Source organism: Cebus imitator, unplaced genomic scaffold, assembly GCF_001604975.1.
Source record: "Cebus imitator isolate Cc_AM_T3 unplaced genomic scaffold, Cebus_imitator-1.0 Scaffold255, whole genome shotgun sequence".
Taxonomy (NCBI): domain Eukaryota; kingdom Metazoa; phylum Chordata; class Mammalia; order Primates; family Cebidae; genus Cebus; species Cebus imitator.
Window position 1 is genome coordinate 1,809,211 of NW_016107570.1, and position 20,980 is coordinate 1,830,190.

At 37.9% G+C, this 20,980-nt stretch overlaps 1 protein-coding gene across 1 annotated transcript in view; it reads right to left on the bottom strand.

Annotated features, from left to right (window-relative positions):
* The window catches only part of DEPDC1B (DEP domain containing 1B), an 83,321-nt gene that overhangs the window by 23,072 nt on the left and 39,269 nt on the right, over positions 1-20,980 (bottom strand). The window contains exon 6 of the mRNA XM_017499176.2: positions 20,801-20,941. Within this exon, the coding sequence (XP_017354665.1) occupies positions 20,801-20,941 (141 nt within the window). The remainder of the gene's footprint in view (positions 1-20,800; positions 20,942-20,980) is intronic.

Here is a 20,980-nt window from a genome sequence, read left to right on the forward strand (position 1 = left end):
CAAAATTCAACAGCACTTTATGCGAAAATCCCTCAATAAACGAGGTATTGACAGAACGTATCTCAAAATAATAAAAGCTATTTATGACAAACCAACAGCCAATATCATACTGAATGGGCAAAACCTGGAAGCATTCCCTTTGAAATCTGGCACTAGACAAGGATGCCCTCTCTCACCACTCCTATTCAATATAGTATTGGAAGTTCTAGCCACAGTATTCCAGCAAGAGAAAGAAATAAAGGGTATTCAAATAGGAAAGGAGGAAGTGAAATTGTCTCTATTTGCAGACTACATGATTGTATACCTAGAAGACTCCAACGTCTCAGCCCAAAATCTCCTGAAGCTGATAAGCATCTTCAGCAAAGCCTCAGGATACAAAATCAATGTGCAGATATCACAAGCATTTCTATACACCAATAACAGACTTAAACAGAGCCAAATCAAGAATGAACTGCCATTCACAACTGCTACAATGAGAATAAAATACCTAGGAATACAACTAACAAGGAATGTAAAGGACCTGTTCAAGGTCAGCTACAAACCACTGCTCAACGAAATAAGAGAGGAGACAAACAGATGGAGAAACATTCCATGTTCATGGTTAGGAAGAATCGATATCGTGAAAATGTCCATACAGCCCAAAGTAATTTACAGATTCAACACTATCCCCATCAAGCTACCAATGACTTTCTTCACAGAACTGGAAAAAACCACCTTAAACTTCATATGGAACCAAAAGAGAGCCTGCATAGGCAAGTCAATTCTAAGCAAAAAGAACAAAGCTGGAGGCATCACACTACCAGACTTCAAACTATACTACAAGGCAAATCAAAACAGCATGGTACTAGTACCAAAAGAGATATAGACCAATGGAAAAGAACAGAGGCCTTGGAGGCAACACAACACATCTACAACCATCCGATCTTTGACAAACCTGACAAAAACAAGCAATGGGGAAAGGAGTCCCTGTTTAATAAATGGTGTTGGGAAAACTGGCTAGCCATGTCCAGAAAGCAGACACTGGACCCATTCCTGACACCTTACACTAAAATTAACTCCAGATGGTTTAAAGACTTAAACATAAGACCTAACACCATAAATACCCTAGAAGAAAATCTAGGCAAAACCATTGAGGACATAGGCATAGGAAAGGACTTCATGACCAAAACACCAAAAGCATTGGCAACAAAAGCCAAAATAGACAAATGGGACCTAATCAAACTCCACAGCTTCTGCACAGCAAAAGAAACAGTCATTAGAGTGAATTGGCAATCAACAGTATTGGAAAAAAATTTTGCAATCTACCCATCTGACACAGGGCTGATACCAGAATCTACAAAGAACTAAAACAGATTTATAAGAAAAAAAACAACAAGCTCATTCAAAAGTGGGCGAAGGATATGAACAGACACTTTACAAAAGAAGACATACATGAGGCCAACAAACATATGAAAAAATGCTCATCATCACTGGTCATTAGAGAAATGCAAATCAAAACTACATTGAGGTATCATCTCACGCCAGTTAGAATGGTGATCATTCAAAAATCCAGAGACAACAGATGCTGGAGAGGATATGAAGAAACAGGAACATTTTTACATTGTTGGTGGGAGTGTAAATTAGTTCAACCATTGTGGAAGACAGTGTGGCAATTCCACAAGGACCTAGACATAGAAATTACATTTGACCCAGCAATCCCATTACTGGGTATATATCCAACGGATTATAAATCATTCTACTATAAGGACACATGTACACGAATGTTCACTGCAGCACTGTTTACAATAGCAAAGACCTGGAACCAACCCAAATGCCCATCGATGATAGACTGGACAGGGAAAATGTGGCACATATACACCATGGAATATTATGAAGCCATCAAAAACAATGAGTTCGTGTCCTTTGTAGGGACACGGATGAACCTGGAAACCATCATTCTCAGCAAATTGACACAGGAGCAGAAAATCAAACACCGCATATTCTCACTCATAGGTGAGTGTTGAACAATGAGAACACATGGACCCAGGGAGGGGAGCATTACACACTGGGGTCTGTCAGAGGGAAACAGGGGAGGGACAGCAGGGGGTGGGGAGTTGGGGAGAGATAACATGGGGAGAAATGCCAGGTATAGGTGATGGGGAGGAAGGCAGCAAATCACACTGCCATGTGTGTACCTATGCAACAATCTTGCATGTTCTTCACATGTACCCCAAAACCTAAAATGCAATAATTAATAAAATAAAATAAAAATAAAAACCAAAAAGAAAAGGAAAAATAAAAAAAGAAACTGGCCTAAGTATGTATGTGAGAGAACTTGATATATGACAGAACTGACATTACAGATCACTAAGAAAAGCATACTGTATTCAAAGCACGGTGTTGGAACAATTTGATGACCATATGTAACAAAAAAATTAAACGACAATTTCTTACTTTATTAAAACCTAAGAAATTCTGTTTCCAATCATAGTGGAATAACAAGAACCAAGTAGCCCTCTCTCCAAAAACAACAGAAAACTGGACAAATTTTATAAAACAGCTGTTTCTAAGTGAAGGTCATCAGTACAGGACCATAATCCCTGAGAAAGGTAAAAAGACAAATGAGCACTAAAATCATCCTAAGACTCTGCCTAGAGGGACCCTGCAAGCCATGGATGAGAGATGGGAATCTCAAGCATGGAATTCTGGCTGAATGGAAGAGACAAAGACAGGAGTTCTACAAGGCTGAATCAGCTGGATATTCTGAAACAGAGTTCCAAGTGAAGGAACTATGCACAAAAATGGTTCCAAAAATATGCATAGGAATCCCCTTGAAACTTTGAGGAATACTGAATTATATACACATGTATAAAATGAAACTCAATGAAGTCACACAAAGAATTGCCAGTGACCTATAAGCTAAACAATTCCCAGAGCCCTCATAATAAAAGAACCCTGCTGATTGCTGTGGGTATTCAATAGAAAGCCCAGAAGGGGCATGCTTCAGTATCGAGGCTACATCTTCCCTTAAGTAAAGACCAGTGTAGTTCTGTCTTAACAACAGCTTTAAAAATAAGATACAAATGGGCAAACAGAAACACAGGTAAATTAACTGACTAACAGAATGAGCCCAACACTCTTTAAAGAAAGACAACCAAATCTAGGCAATTGGCAATGAAGAATTCATTGTTCAATGTCAAATTAAAATTACTAGACATGCCAAGCAGCAGAAAAATGTGACCAATATACAAAAGAAGAATCAATAGAATATCAATTTTAAAAGATCCAGAAACGACAGAGATTAAAAATAATTAGCAGAAAAGGATATCAACGAAGGTTTTCTAACTGTGTTCACATGTGTTAAATAAATGGAAGATATAAAACAGAACCAAATGGAATTTCTTAAAATAAAAAATCCTGTCTCAAATGAAAACATTAACTAGACTGAGAACCAAAGCAGATTAAACACAGCAAGAAAAAAAAATTTTTTTAACTTGAATACATCCTAATATGAATTAATTAAAATAGGAGCAAAGAGAAAAAAAAGAAAAAAGAAACAGAGCCACATATAGGAAATCTTCAAGTGATCTAACATATATATAATTAGAAAAGGGAAAGTAGGCACAGAAAAAATATTTGAAGAAATAATGGCCAAAAAATTTCCAAATTTAATGAAATCTATAAATCAGCTAATCAAAGACATTTAGTGAATAAAGGACAATAAACATAGAAAACTATAAGAGCATTTTACAATTAAATTCCTATAAAAAATTAGTGATAGAGAATGTCTCAAATGTATTCAGATATTAAGACACATGAACATAGGAACAAAAATTAAAATAATAAGACTTTTCATCAAAAACTATTCATGCCAGAAGACAAGATACTGAAATCTTTAAAGTGCTGAATGAAGAAAACCTAGCAACTTAGAATTCTATAACCATTGAAAATACCTTTCAAACTTCAGTAAAAACAAAGACTATCCCCACCACTTACCACCAGAAACAAATGAACAGAAAAAGCTGAGAGAATTTGTTGCCGAGACCTATACTACAAAAAATAAGAGGTATATATGACAAACCCAGAGCTAATATTATACTGAATGAGCAAAAGCTGGGAGCATTCCCTTTGAAAACTGTCACAAGACAAGGATGCCCTCTCTCACCACTCCTATTCAACATAGTATTAGAAGTTTTGGCCAGGACAATAAGGCAAGAGAAAGAAAAAAAGGATATTCAAATAGGAAGACAGGAAGTCAAATTGTCTTGTGCTGATGACATGATTGTATATTTTGAAAACCCCATCATCTCAGCCCAAAACCTCTTTAAGCTGATAAACAACTTCAGCAAAGTCTAAGGATACAAAATTGATGTGTAAAAATCACAAGCATTCCTATACGCCAATAATAGGCAAACAGAGAGCCAAATCATGAATGAACTCCCACTCACAATTGCTACAAAGAGAATAAAATACCTGGGAATACAACTTACAAGAGATGCGAAGGACCTCTTCAAGAACTACAAACCACTGCTCAAGGAAGTAAGAGAGGACTCAAACAATCAGAAAAACATGCCATGCTCATGGATAGGAAGAATCAGTATCATGAAAATGGCCATAATGCCCAAAAGTAATTCACAGATTCAATGCTATCTCTATCAAAGTACCACTGACTTTCTTCATAGAACTAGAAAAAACTACTTTAAATTTCATATGGAACCAAAAGAAAGCCCATATAGCCAAGACAATCCTAAGCAAAAAGAACAAAGCTAGAGGCCTCATGCTACCTGACTTCAAACTATACTACAAGGCTATAGAAACCAAGACAGCATGGTACTGATCCCAAAACAGATATGTAAACCAATGAAATGGAATAGAGGCCTCAGAAATAATGCCACACATCTACAACTATCTGATCTTTGACAAACCTGACAAAAACAAGCAATGGAGGTAGGATTTCCTATTTAATAAATGCTATTGAAAATAACTGGCTAGACATATGCAGAAAACTGAAACTAGACCCCTTCCTTACACCTTATACAAAAATTAACTCCAGATGGATTAAAGACTTAAATGTAGGACCAAGCACCATAAAAACCCGAGAAGAAAGCCTAAGCAATACCATTCAGGACATAGGCATGGGTAAAGACTTCATGACTAAAATACCAAAACAATGGCAACAAAAGCCAAAATTGACAAATGGGATCTAATTAAACTAAAGAGCTTCTACACAGCAAAAAAACTATCATCAGAGTGAACAGGCAAACAACAGAATGGGAGAAAACTTTTGCAATCTATCCATCTGACAAAGGGCTAATATCCAGAATCTACAAAGAATTTTAAAAAATTTACAAGAAAATAAAAAACCTTATCAAAAAGTAGGCAAATGATATGAACAGATACTTCTCAAAAGAAGACATTTATGCAGCTCACAAACATATGAAAAAAAGCTCATGATCACTGGTCATTAGAGAAATGCAAATCAAAACCACAATGAGATACCATCTCACACCAGTTTGAATGGCGATCATTAAAAAGTCAGGAAACAACTGATGCTAGAGAGGATGTGGAGAAATAGGAATGCTTTTACACTGTTGGTAGGAGTGTAAATTAGTTCAACCATTGTGGAAGACAGTGTGGTGATTCCTCAAGGATCTAGAACCAGAATGCCATTTGACCCACCAGTCCCATTACTGGGTAAATACCCAAAGGATTAGAAATCATTCTACTATAAAAACACATGCAGGCGTATGTTTATTGCAGCACTGTTCACAATAGCAAAGACTTGGAACCAACCCAAATGCCCATCAGTAATAGACTGGGTAAAGAAAATATGGCACATATATACCATGGAATACTATGCAGCCATAAAAAAGGATAAGTTCATGTGCTTTGCAGGGACATGGATGAAACTGGAAACCCTCATTCTCAGCAAACTAACACAGGAAGAGAAAACCAAGCACTACATGTTCTCACTCATTAGTAGGAGCTGAACAATGAGAACCCATGGACACAGGGAGGGAAGCATCACATGCTGAGGCCTGTCATGGGGTTGCAGACTAGGGGAGGGATAGCATTAGGAGAAATACCTAATGCAGATGATGGGTTGATGGGCAGCAAACCACCATGGCATGTATATACCTATGTAACAAACTGGCACATTCTGCACATGTAACCCAGAACTAAAAGTATTTTTTAAAAAGGGGGGAGAAAATTTGAATGGACACTTTACAAAAGAAAATCTATGAATGACGTATGAGCAAATGAAAAGATGCCTATGTTACCAGTCATGAGGAAACAGCAAATTTACAAAGCCATACCACTAGACGCCCACTAGGGTAGCAAAAATTTAAAGACTAACAATGCAGTGTGGTAATAAGGATGTAGAGCTACTGGAACGCGCATACGCTGCTGGTGGGAATGTAAAATGGCAAGACTACCTCAGAAAAAAAGTACTTCCTGTAAATATAAATGTAAGTTCACCATGTAACCCAGAAATTCAACTCCTATTTATCCAAAAGAAATAAAGATAAATATTCATCTAAAAATTTATACATGGATGTTCTTGGGAGCTTCATTCATAACAGCCCAAAACTGGAAAGAATCCACATGTCCCTAAACAGGTGAACAGATAAAAAATTGTGATATATCCAGGCAACAGACTACTTAGCAATAAAACTACTGCTGATATTTGCAACAAACTACTGATGTGCACTAACATGAAAAAATCTCAAAACCATTATTTTGAGCAGAAAAACCCCGATACATACTGTATAATTCCACTTGTATGAAACTAAAAAAAGAAAACCTAACTAACCATAAAGTTTCTAATTCTGGGTTGTCTGGTGCCAGTGATGGGGTAGAGGGCTGACCAAGAGAGGGTATAAGTAAACCTTTAGGGTTGATGGAAATGGTCTGTATATTAATTGTGATGGTAACTGCAAAAGCATATATTATTAAAACTGACCAAACTGTACTTAAGATTATAAAATTAGTGTATATTATACATTATTATATATTAATTATACATCAATAAAGTTAATTTTAAAATAAACTAAATGAATCAAGTGAAATTAGAAAACTAGAAAAAAAAAAACCTAAAATATGGGAAGTGCACAATCACTTCGCGACTGAATGATACAGATGTTTTTTAAGTAAAACACGCAAGTTTGACTTAAATACAGAAGTTCTTTATATTTTCATTAATATAAAAAGATAAGCCACAGACTAGAAAGTATTTTTGAGGCTAGGGTGCAAAAGATTATATCCAGAATGTATTTTTAGAATGACAAAAAAAGAAACTCCCCTCCCCACCAAAAACTGAGTAATGGATAGAAAAAGTATTTTATCCAATAAAAAACCCTCATGACATATAAACAGCAGTTAGATTTTTTTTCACATCCATCAGACCAGAAAATTGAAGAAATCAAAAATTGATAAGAAAATACTTATAGGAATATACTACTAACGGGTATATAAATTGCTTTACCTACTCTGGAAACCAATTTGCTAGACCTAGTAACGAAGTAAATACCAAACAATCTAACAATTCTGCTTCTAGATGTAAACACACTGATGCCACAGAAACAATGTAAATCATAGTGGTGGACACATAGATGTCTTATATTACTGTTTTGCCAATTTAACCACATTCGTCCCCACAAATACTACATTTAATGGAAGTTTGAAAATCAAATTGCAGGGTCACTTTTTAGTGTTAAGAATTTTGTTCTTTCCATGAGCAATACCCCAAAATGATGATTCCAAAAAAAAAAAAAAAAAGCATGTACAAGATGAGCCTGAAATATCAAAATGTAAAAAAAAAACATGGCTGGGCACAGTGTCTTAAGCCTGTAATCCCAGTAATTTGAGAGGTCAAGGTAGGAGAAGTGCTTGAAGCCAAGAATACAAGTCCAGCCAGGGCAACGTGGCAAGAGCCTTCTCTACAAAAAAATTTAAAATTAGCCGGCTATAGTCGCAAGTGCCTGTTATCCCAGCTACTCAGGAAACTGAGGCAGGAGGATCACTTACACCCAAGGGTTTGAGGCAGCAGTGGGCTAAGATGGCACCACTGCATTCCAGCTTCGGCAACAGAGCGAGACTGTAAGAAAATAATAAAAGAAAGTAGTCCAAGAATGATGGGGAAGTGGCAAACTGACAGAGGGGCCAGGTTGAGGGGCCTCCTGTTGGCCAAATCTAAGACAGTTTGAGCATCAGGCAATGAATTATTACCCAGTGAATAAAATACAAAGTCAGGAGTCCATATTGCTAAGTAAATTGAACATTTAATGTGGGAAAAGTTACTAATACATTTTTCAAAGTCATCACCCCCAAAAATAAAATTAATTATAAAAAGAAAAAGTATAACTACAAAGTGGACAACCCTGACAGATACAATCACCTTATCAAGTGATAAAGCGCACATCACCAGTAATGGGACAAAAGTTTGTGTACACCTGATGGGACATAATGAGAATAACATGGCATTATGTCTGTTATAACCTGCCAAAAATGCAAGATCTGAATTGAATCATGAGGAAACATCAGACAAACCAAAACTGAGGAACCTTGGAATGACTGGCAGACTTGAATGGGATCTAATAGTAATTAATCAGTGTTACTTTCCTAATTTTCATGCTTGTATGTTGGTCCTGTAGGAGAGTGACCTAGTTTGTAGGAAAAACACATAGAAGAATTTATAGGTAATAGAACATTTGATTAGCAATTTACTTTCAAGTGGTTCAGAAAAAAAAAGTTCTTTGGACTGTACTACAGCTGTTCTTATAAACTGGAGACTGTTCTAAAATTTAAAAATTTGTTTAAAAGAAATTTGGTGAAAGGTCTGAGGAAATGCAAGACCAAATGTGGGCTAAGAATAGTGTTATGAAAACTCTAAAAATGTCAATGATATCGCTATGGTTTCCATCATTGCCACTATAACTGAAGGATATAAAATAAAAGTGTGACACCTGGGAGATACCATCACTCTTCTAAGTCTCTCTTGTGCTATACACATACAAGAGCTACATGCTACTTTTAAAATGCATTGCTTTTTTGTAGTCTTCATTATGCTTCTCATGAGATATTCATTGTGAGATTTCAATTTCTCTAGATCGGTTTGAAGACTGATTTGACCCTTATAAAATCTGCATAACAAAAACACATTTTTAAATTAGGGTGCTAAGATAGAGCAATTATGAACAAATAAACTGTGAATCTTCAGCTTTAAGGGGGCCTACTTCAAAAACAGTGGAGCCACAAGGGGCTGCTGATTTGTCATAGCAGAGCAGCAGTTTGGGTTTGTGAAAGATAGTTGACTCGTAGAAATATTCAACAGGTAGATGAGGATAGCAGTACTGGAATTTAGGAGACGGGTTACCACTTGAAATATATCCTTGGGAATCATTAATGTATTCATTCAACAAATGTTTGAAAAGAGCATAAAATGTTCTCTAAGACTGTGTTAGGATCTGAGAATCCAAAACTTAGTGAGACAAAGATATTGTTCCTAGGAAGCTCACAGTCTGGTGAAGAAGCCATCATAAAGCAACGTGAAGACAACAATAGAGATGTGTCAAGGGGATATCATGGAAGCACCAAGGAGATCAACAGATAATAGAGAATGATCTGTCCCAGGAAGATTAAAATATCATAGCCATAAGAGGAAGTTAATTTTTTTTTTTTTTTTTGAGACACAGTCTCTCTGTCGTCAGGCTGGAGTACAGTGGTGTGATCCTGGCTTACTGCAACCTCTGCCTCCTGGGTTCAAGCCATTCTCCCGCCTCAGCCTCCCGAGTAGCTGGGACTACAGGCGCACACCATCACGCCCAGCTAATTCTTGTATTTTTAGTAGAAATGGGGTTTCACCATGTTGGCCAGGATGGTCTCGATCTCTTGACCTTGTGATCCATCCACCTCGGCCTCTCAAAAGGAAGTTACTTTTTTAAGTCTGCATTTGAATACTTAATATAATGTCACAGAGACACAGAAATCATTCAACAACTATGTCCTCAAAATGAGATGAACTAAGGCAGACCATGAAAAAAGACTGTTATATATGTATATATATTACAGATGTAGGGTCATTGTTTTGCCATTAATTGGCTCTGAGGTTTTAAGCATTCCTGCATGACCAAACAAGAGATTACTTATTGATGCATTTTAAACAGTTAAGTCCTTTGTATCAGTGATACATAGTCACAAATTGCAGCTATGTTGCACTTTCAGTTTTCAAGGTTTACAGGAATAATTCTCTGCTATACCTCTGTGGTCTAGGGAATAAAGGGGATTTGTGCCTTTATAAATCTTTCCTTCCTTTCTCTTTCACTCCTAAAAAAGAGGACAACAGAAGTCTGAACTTGTTTCTTTAAACTCACCATATCTTTCTGAGCATGGTTCTAAAAAACAGCATCATGCATTTCTCCATCTGAGCCTTGATTTTATCATTTCTAACTTTAGAGTGGTCATGACCATAGTCAATAAATGAACAACTCAACTTTTAAAAAATCACTTTAATTCCTGTGAGGTTTTCTTTTGTTTTTGTTTTTTTATGCTCTCTTTTCTAGTTTCTACGTCTTCCTCCAATCATTTTTGTTTTGTTTAAGAGATAGGGTCTTGCTTTGTTGCCTGGGCTGGGCTCAAGGGATCTTCCAGCTTCAGCCTTCCAAGGAGGTGGAACTACAGGTGTGTGCCCCAACACTCAGCTAATCCATTCAGTTTTGTAAAGTTTGTTTATATTTGTTTATGTTTCTAAGCCCCTGCTTAATCTGTTCTGTTTTATTAACCTACCATATAAGATAGAAATTTATCAATATTTATATGTAACATATTTATTAAATAATGTTATATTTCCCTTTCAGTTGGATATGAGTACTGCATTTATTTAGCCAAATCTGAAATATTAGGTTTTTTACTGACAAAGGTATACTACAGAATTCAGGGGGGAAAATTATTACAAGAGAACTTAGCTTTTAAATACACAAGAAGGTCTACAGATAAGTTCAAGAAACATCTTCATCAAATACTTTGAAGCCCTTCAAGATCATAAACTATTACTGATTTTTAAAAAGTTTCCTTTTTTTTTTTTTGGTTCTGGTTTAAGAAGTTCTGAAGAATATTAGCATTCTTTTTTTTTTTTTTTTTAACCAAAGAGATTCAATGTTGTAACTGTTTTATTATTTGGGTTCATTTCATTTTGCTAAACATAAGCTTAGAATAACTTTTTCACCTTCATCATTTCTACAATCTCAACATCCTCACCAAAATGCTGATTCTTCCTTCTTTTGAGAAAAGGACAAAGGCTTCTGTAGCCCCAAAGGTAACTTGTTTCTTGCATATCCAAATGATATAACAGTTCTTTCTCTAATTATAGATCATTAAGGTCTATCATAAGTAGTTTTACATAAAAATCTTCCTATCACTTGAGAGAAGAATTGGCTGGATATCAATATGTGATTATTTCATCTTAACTAATGCATTATCTCAATTTTTTAAAAATCTTTTTCAAGATAAAAAAAAAAAGATAGGAGGAACGTTATTACCCAATAATTTAACTTTCATGTTTTCATATCTTTAATTATGACAGGTATCACTGCCACTTAACGAGAAAACTGGGTCCAGAAAGGGAATGATTTGTCAAAGTAGGTACAATCAGATCAACAAACCAAGGAACTTAGTGATATTTTCATTGGTGAAATAAGAATAAATAAATAAATGAGCATAAACAATTCAACCAAATAACTTGTGCAATCAATCTGTGAGACTTTTTCAACCAAGGAAACAATCATTTAGCTGACTTGAAGTGGAATAAGTGAATAAATAATTTATCACTCAAGGAAACCCAACTATTCCTATGACACACATAAATACAATCAAAATTAATGAAAATATATAATGTACTACATTATTAGAGGTTAAGTAGAATTAATCAGAATTGTTAAGTGCTTTGGGTGATACTTACTTTTGTCACCCTCTTTCCCAATATCCAATAACTACATCAGATTTCTATTTCCAAATCATTAGAAACACAAATGTTTCATTTTTTGCAAAGTAGACCTTATCTTTCCACTGGCATGTACAATGTCAAGAGCAAGCTATTCCTTTAGGGAGCTTTGAAAAGAAATGAAATACGAAGGCTTCTGAGAGGGCCTGGAGTTCCCAGAAAGGCCAAAGGGACCACTGTTTGTTCAGCCAGATAAGAAACTTAGAAAAGTTCATTGTAGTTTTTGACCAATCAATGTAATAATAAAAAAAAAAAAAGTCACAGTTTCATTTTCACTAAGAACAGGTATAAAAAAGAAAAGGTTTATATTTAGCCAGGATTCAGACTACATATCAATTAGTAGAAAATCTTGCCTAAAAAAAGACATAGCAAGAGGAACTATTTCTCCAGTGATATTCAAAGAAAAGGAAACAGGCACTTTTGGGAATTGTTTAAAATTAGATACAGATTCATCTATGCACATATTAATGCCCTTTCCTGCATAAAGAGTCTCAAATTGCTATAGCATTTCTATGACTTTTTTTACTTTTATGCTTAGAAAGTCTTTTATCCACCAGTCAAATATCAACTGTATTTTATATACAGATATAAATATGTATTTATTTGCATTATTAACATTTCATTTTCTAATCCAGTTGGAATTTATCCTGCTGAAATGGTGGAAGAAAGGTCTTAAACTTCTTTCCTAAAAGTTCTATGCATTATCCTAGTGATCACTATAGACTTATAAATAGCTTGTGTAGGCTTCCTCAGGACCCACCTGAGAGGGTGCCAGGCAACTTTGGGATGACTTGGGGACCTGTTCTGGGGAAAAAACAGCTCCTGTCCCTATCCCTGACTGCTGAGGAGGGAGCTTCTGTACTGCTTCTTCAGGGCATTTTTCTTACATAGTCTACCATGTTGCTGCAATGACATGATTCCATGAATTTTTATGACCTGTGCAAGCCCTGAAGAGCATTGCTGTTCCAGAAATGAAAGGCATTTCTAACCAAAAATCAAACCAAACCAAACCAAAAAAGCAGAAAAGGCTACAGAAGTTTCCAAAACTCTGGTTGCCATGAAAGAAATTCTGCAGACACAAATAAAAACCAGCCACAGACTGAAGGTGCACTCAACTTACTCAGGAACTCTGCAACCATGGGTTCTTTAGCACTTGGGAGCTGATCACAGCTCACTAACTTTGAGAGCCAAAAAGACGTGTTCAAATTTTCAACAACACTCTCAGAAGACAAATGAGTGCAAGAACTCCTACTGCTGAAGACATCTGTACCCAACAGAATACTGTGCTTCTGTTATTGAAAGGGTGTGAGCCTCCAGAAATACCTCCTCATTGTGGATAATGTTAAAAGACTGCATCAGACATGAGCCACTTACAAAGAACATTTTGCGGTGGGAACAGTTTTATGATTTCTTCAGAATTTTGCCTTGAGAACATGAGAACATGTCTTTGATGGTCCAGAAGATCTGCTGCCCACCCCAAGCAGTGGGTAAAAAAAATCCACATCTAGTCACATAACAGAATACACCCTGGGAAAAAATTCACTGAAGCTCACACTGAAGACCTGGTGGAGGAGCCTCCAGGTGACAGGTCAGAGGAGGAGACTTCATTTGTGGTCACGGTAGACTCCAAAGTAAGCAAAAACCTTCCTGTTGAGGAAATATTAAAACAGGTTCCTCATTACTGGGCATTGGAGAAGGTCCCATGAAAGACCACAGCAGCCTCAAGAATCAATGAATATGGTTAGCCTCTGGACATCATCTATGAGAGCAGCTGTAACAACGAAGACTCATCAGCTCCTCCTGAGGATCTTCTCAGCAGAAATGAGGAAGATTGTTCCCACATGTCAGTGACTTCATGTGACCCTGAGTGGACTCTGGAGAGTGTAAGTGATGGGGAGGACTCTCCAGCTACCTGGAAGGATCATATGGAAACCAGATCTGAAGATGAAGAAGGCACTGACAATATATCATCAGCTGCCAGGGACAGCAAGTGGATTCTGGAAAGGATAGTGATGAGGAGGACTCTATAGGTTATTTCTCATCCAGATGACTCTTATTTGCATCATATGGGTCCTGTTTGCACAGATATTGCCAAATGGACCACTCTTCTATTACATAGAATAAATTGTCCATTATCTTGGGCCTCCAATTATAGCTATTTTCCTTCTTGCCATCTACTACAAAAGAGTCAGTCAACAGGGGACTCTAGGATCTCACTGGACTTGTGACCAGCCTTATTTATAGGATCACAGAGTTTACCCATAAAACAGAAAACTGGTTGGTGGCTGCTGACTGTCCTAGATTAATAAGTAAAGCACACCATCTGAACTTTGCCATTTTTGCAACCATCCTGGCTATCCTGGGAATCTCCCTATTCATTAAACCCATTCCTGGTGTACATAATGTCAAAACTATTCAACATGAATGATGTCCTGTGTTGATGAGGATGAGGAGACACCCTCACTCTCCAAAGCTGTGGAAAAAACCTATATAAAGAACCAGTGGAACAATTTGTCTATTTTGTTGCTGTTTCATTAATTCCCTATGAGATTGCATGCCTGTGCACTGCGCCCTCTGCCTGAGCCTGGGGCACCAGGGGCACTAAGAGGCCATCTATGAAGGCAGTCCAGGCCACTCAGAGCACATGGGGCCATGGCAATGGTGACATTTGGCTGGAGCGCTCCATGCCTGCATCCTGGAAGCCACTCCTCACCCCAAACTGGCTGCCAGGCATCATTCCAGGTACCAGGATCACTGATGCCACCACTACAGGCATGCTGAGGAAAGAGGCTGCTGCGACGCAAGCAGCCAGCCAGGCCACCTGCCTTAGTTGGATCCTGAGCAGAGGCGCCCTGGTCCCACTCTGCCCCAACTCTTGGAGCCTCCACCCACCTGGCCAGAGTGCTCCCTCTGCGAAATCAAGCCCAGCAGCCACATGGAAGTTTGCCCAAAACCTCCCGCTCCTGCCTAAGAGCCATGGGTGTGTCTGGGCCCACAGGACCAAAGCCGGACAGCAGTGGCCTCTCCCAACCTGGCTTCTGTCTCTTGCAGTGCCCAGCACAGGCCTTGCTTCAAGGATCCATGGCTTCCAGAGCGCTCAGTGCCTAGGGCCTTGGACATTTGGCCACCAGGGACCACTCACAAACTAGCAGGGGTACCTCTAGCCTTGGTCCCTATGGAACCAGTCGGCCTAGGGAACTGAGAGCTCCACAGCTGTGGGGATAAGGCAACGCCCAGGTCTGGGATTTTAGGTGAGTGTGGTGATAATGGCGACAGGAGACTGAGGCAAATTGCCTGTGGACTTCTGGAAGTGAAGAGAAGTCAGGGGAAATGTTTGTCCCTGTTCTTGTCCTGATGCAGCAGTATAAGCCACGGGCCAGGGGATCCCTTTTAAAGCCTGCATTATGTCCTCACCTAAGTATACCACAGTCATCATTTCCTTGAGTGCCTGTTGTGTCCCAGCTGCTGTGCTGAGCTCTTTGTGTGTATCCGACCTTCACAATGGCCTTAAGGCAGTACTAATAGCATCAACTCATTTCCTTTCTGAGGAATCTGAGGCTATGGGATAAATAATTTGCTCACAGTGAGTGGAGAAGCCCAGACTGGAATCCATGTCTACTTATCTCTAGAGCCTGGACTGTTCACCCTTGACATTGCTCTCCTGCCTACTCTGTGGTAGGTACTTTCCAGTAGTGTTCACACTTTACCAAGAGGAGCTGGCACTGCTGCCTTCCTCGACTCTTCTTCCCTTCCCTACTCTGGTGACTTCCTCTGGCCAAGAAGAGGATCTGAAAGACTGTCTCTCTACTCCATGTAAAATGACTGGATTCTTGTGGAGAAACTGTGAAGTAGACTTGGGAAGCCTATGTTGGAGGCTTGGAGAAAAAAAAAATGTAGCTGCAGGCAAGTACTCCAATAGAAGCTCTGCCTTCACAGTGAGAACATGCCAGGGCTGGTCTGCTGGAGGGAGATATGTGGAGCAGAACTGAGTCACCCCAGCCAACCTCCAGACCTAGGAGGCCCCAACCAACAGCCAGCTGTCCTGCAGTCCTGGGAGTGAGCCCAGCTGAGACCTGAAGAGCTGCCCAGGCTAAATCACCAGGCTGTAGATTTGTGAGCTGAAAGGAGAAATGATAAAGAAAGTGTTCTTGGATTTCATTTCTGGCAGAGTCTTCTGAGCTTGGCTTTTATTTGTTAGTGAAATGCTTGCCATTTTTCCTTCACGTTATAAACAATATGTGCAAATTACTCAGAATTCTAGTTGAAAGTAATTTCCCACTAATAAGGCTATAAAATACCATTTTATTTGAAATCATGCCTCAGAAATAAATAGCATAGTGCCCCTTTAGTATAGGGCAAATTACACCCACAAACCCAAGAAGCCCAATGTTGGGTGTGTGAGACGGGAACTTAAAGCTACTACCCAAGGGAAATGTAGAAAAGGCAACCTAGGACAGGCATGGGCAAACGGCAGACAGTGGCATACAGTAGAGTTTGCAGCAGTGAAAAATCCAATTATGGGACATAAACTTTAAAAGCCAACTTTTGCACATCTGTAATCTCTGAGTGACCAGCACCCTTCTAAGAATTTAATCTGCCTAGAGACCAAGCAAGGGCCAAGAAGGAGACAGAAGCACTGGCATGCATAATCTGAATGAGGAAGCCAACAAGCTCACTGTCCTATCAGCGTTTTCTCCTTCCAAGTCAGATATATACAGTGGATTTCCTTTGTGACCACTTGCTGACCACACATTACGTGCAGTCATGAATCTTGAAAATAAATCATTCTCAATGCTCTTAAAAAAGCGAATTTAGTAATAGCCAGGGAATACCTAGGTATTCCCCTAAATTTCCACTTTTAATATGTATCTAACTCCACTTTATTCCAACAATCATGGTAGGCAGCAATCGTTCTGTTTTGAGGTAATTCAAAATCCTTACCTTGGCCCATCTGTATCTTTAAAAGCTCCAGCCAATACAAAATTAGCCAGGTGTGCATGGTGGCGCATGCCTGTAATCCCAGGTACTTGGGAGGCGGAGGCAGGAGAATCACTTGAACCTGGTAAGCAGAAGTTGCAGTGAGCCAAGATCATGCCATTGCACTCCAGCCTGGGCAACAAGAGCGAAACTCCATCTCAAAAATCAAAAACAAAAACAAACAAACAAAAAAACCAAAAAGCTCCGGCCATAAGCCCTGGGCTCTGAGAGCACCATCAGCAAGAACTTTGGAATAACATGGGCAAGGGCCCTCCATCTGGTTAAGCACACAAACTAGGCACTCTCTGAAAAAAAAAGAATTGTTTTCCGTTAAGAATTACCATGGGATAGGGACGCTGACATAACTTGAAGAACATAAGGGCAGAGTGGTAATAAGGCAAAGATTTCACAGATCCAGAGGGTCTCCTTAAACTAGACAAACGACCCAATGAATGGAAAACCTAACCTTATGGATATTTCTAGGTTAAAAATCACAGGGGAAGATCTCAACCTAAATGATCTAGTGCATGGTCAATCTAGTGAATGTCTATGGCATTTTCTATATTTAACATTCCGGAGAAAGAGAACAACAAAGAGCTATTATCTCAATATTCTAGTCTCCTAGCAAATAAACCAGGAGTTGCAAGCTCAACTGCCTATGCACACAGTCAAATGAAATAAATAAGTGAAGAGAATCAAGTGAACTTGGCTTCAGAGTCTGAGAAGCAATGAGGAGTATTAGAGATTTGGCAAATCAAAGTTCATGCCCCTTAAACACTTGCTGCTTCTAGCGGAAGCACTCACTATGCAGCTGCAGCAGTTTGTGCCACCAAAAATTCAAGCCCAGAGCTGCCAGATCTTCTAATTTTTCTTAAAAAGCCAGAAATATGAATTCTTATGTGAATCTCCTATTTCTTAAAAATTGGCAATTTAATTAAATTCTCTTTTTAAAAACACAGGTCAAATCAGGCATATTCCTGGTGAATTTATGTGGACCATATTTGATCCACAGATGAATGGTGTGGGCTCTCAGATTATACAACCTCCAAGTCCCTCAATTTTCCACAACAGCCTACCCTGCTCCTGTGGCCTTTTCTGCTTCCTATACGCTTCCCTCTTTTCTTCAGTATGCCAAATTGTTGCATGCTACACAACTCAACGGACTCTAGGTTGGGTGTGGAGTGTGAGTAAAGAATGCTCCTCTATCACAATCACCCCAGTCAAGAGTCAGCCGAGCTCTGATCTTACTACAAGGAATTGCTATTTTGGAAATGAAGATCAATTACAATGAAGTCAAACTGGTATGTCAAATAGCTGAGCCAAATTAAATAATTTTTTTATTATAAGTAACAAATAAATCTTACATCTCCAAAAACTATCAAGTATTTTTTTAAAAAACCTTTAGCTGTCCTGTCTCATGTATCAGTGATGACTAACTGCTCTCACACAGGTTTGCCACCAAGCCCAACCATGCCACAATCAAAGGAAGAAACCTCAAAAGAAGTTCATTAACGAAACTGAACATCACTTCCATTGAAAATGCTGTAGAATTTTTAGCTTCTACACAAAGTAGACTTATTATTTGCTTTAAAATGCTGTACTGACATCCTATTCCAATCAAAGTAAGTAAAAGGTTTAGAGGATGTGTCAACCCCACTGGGATCCAACCTACATATCTAGATATTTACCTTTCCTCACATACTCTAACAGGATAGCTATGTTAGATAATCTTTGTCAAACATAAACATTCTATGGTCTTCTGTATCTAGAGGGCTTTCTTCTTTCTTCTTCTATTACCTAAGGATCTAAGAAAATAGTTTTCGATGTAGGTTATCTCAAATATATTCACTTGAACAGGACTGCACGAGGCAAGGTTAATGTATTACCATCCACATGCATTAGTCTATTCCTGCTAATACCTAAGGGCAATAAATTCCCCCAATCTGCCCATCTTTATTCCACCTTAAAGCTCCTAATGATGATACATTAGAGGGCAGCTGACTCTGATACCAATTTAGTCAGCTTTCAACAGTCAGCTTCCATTCTTAGCTGAGATCAAAATGAACAACTGTGACAGAATAGAGCAGTGACATCATAAATATAACTGATACAAATTGGAATTTGTTTTTTAGAAGTTTCCAAAACAGATAATTTTACTATGGAATGTCATAAAAATAGAAAATTAGAAGGAAATCTAAGAAGTTATTTTTAATACAATCTTTAGAACTCTTATTTTACCAGTTGGCATAAAGGCAGTAAGTGACTGGTATGGTCTGGATCTGCTTCCCCGCCCAAATCTCATGTTGAAAGGTAATCCCCAGTGTTCAAGGTGGGGCTGGTGGGAGGTGACTAGATCATGGGGGCAGTTTCTAAAGGCTTAGCACCATCCCCCTTGGTGACATTGCTGCAATTGTGAGAGCTGGTTATTTTAAAGTGTATAGCACCTTCCTAACCCTTTTGGTCCTGTTTCTGCCATGTAAGACACCTGCTCCCGTTTTGACTTCCGCCATGAGTAAAAGCTCCCTGAGGCCTCCCCAGAAGTAGATACTGCCATGCTTCTTGAACAGCCTGCAGAACCATGAGCCAATTAAATTTCTTTTCTTTACATATTATCCAGTCTCAGGTATTTCTTTATAGTAATGCAAGAACAGACTAATACAGTAGCTATAATAGGAATCTACCCAATTAGTTCATAAGCATACTAAGCAACAGCAAATATGCATCATTATGCATGATGCTCACAAGTCCATGAGCCCCCAATTCTCCTTAATTGGAATCAAAATACCAAAAAGATGCAGTAGTCTCAAAACCCAGTAATAGGCCTAATCCTTTAATTTGTTCCAATATTGTTCTGTCTGAAAACACTGACTCTTATTTACATGATTAACAATTGTTGTATTTTGTTATTATCAGAAAATCCACAAAAGCTTAAAATCCAAAGTATTTCTCATGAGATCAAGTAACTTATTCATATATTGCTGACATTTTGTTATGATACAATGGCAGCATCCATAGTTTCCAAAATGAAAGAAAGACATAGAGAAGGAGGAGGAAGAAGAGTAAGCAATGGAAAAGAAGTGAAAGGGAAAGTGAAAGGATAAACCCAACAACATTCAAAAACAAAAGTATGCTAATTCCTACAACTTTATCTAACGGAGTATAACACCCACACAATAATTTGGTCCTTAAAGCAAAACTTTTGACAAGAAAACAATAATATTTATTGAACAATTACAAGAGCAAGAAAGTCTGATTTCCAAGAAAAAATATCAGAAAGATCTATAAAAATAATGTCGATTTTTTTTCCCTTTCTACCATGTTCCTTTCACAGTGTAAATTCTAAAGTATAAATCTATATGAGGAATAGCTACAAGTTTAAATGAATGATAAAGTTAGTATATTTATTTTATATGTCTCAAATTATAAAGTCCTACAAAAATCTGTTTCTTCTATAAATAGAAATTCAATTTCTAAATGAAAATACACCTTCCATACTTGACTATTCTGAAGTCATAGCCAGAATAATATAGTAATGTAAGTAAATGTCAAACTTATATTCTCCTCGGCCAATAATGTTATACTCTTTTGAATAAAAATGATATGCAACATAGTATATTCTTTCTTAAGAAACAAAAACTCTTTGCTTTGAGTTTCATAATAGAGCTTAAACACTTTCTTTTACTTCTTTACAGAGCAACAGAGCAAGACTCTAGCTATGCCAAATACCCTATCAGTTTTTATTTGTAAAATGGCATGAGCTTTGGCTAATGGAAGTCTCAAGATAGTGAAAAATGAAATGATTCAATATCAGTGATGCACATAGATGTTCATTATATTCCAACTTACCCAGTACACTGACAAAAGCATCAAAAAGATGAAATGTTAGCAGAGGCTCTTTCAAGTGACCATAGTAATCAGCTATGGTTTTAAAGACATCTTTTTCAAATCCCAAGTACATAGGCTGCTTCAAATCACAACTGTTGGGCCCTATTTTGAAAAAGAGTGAAAAAGAAACATTAATGGAGT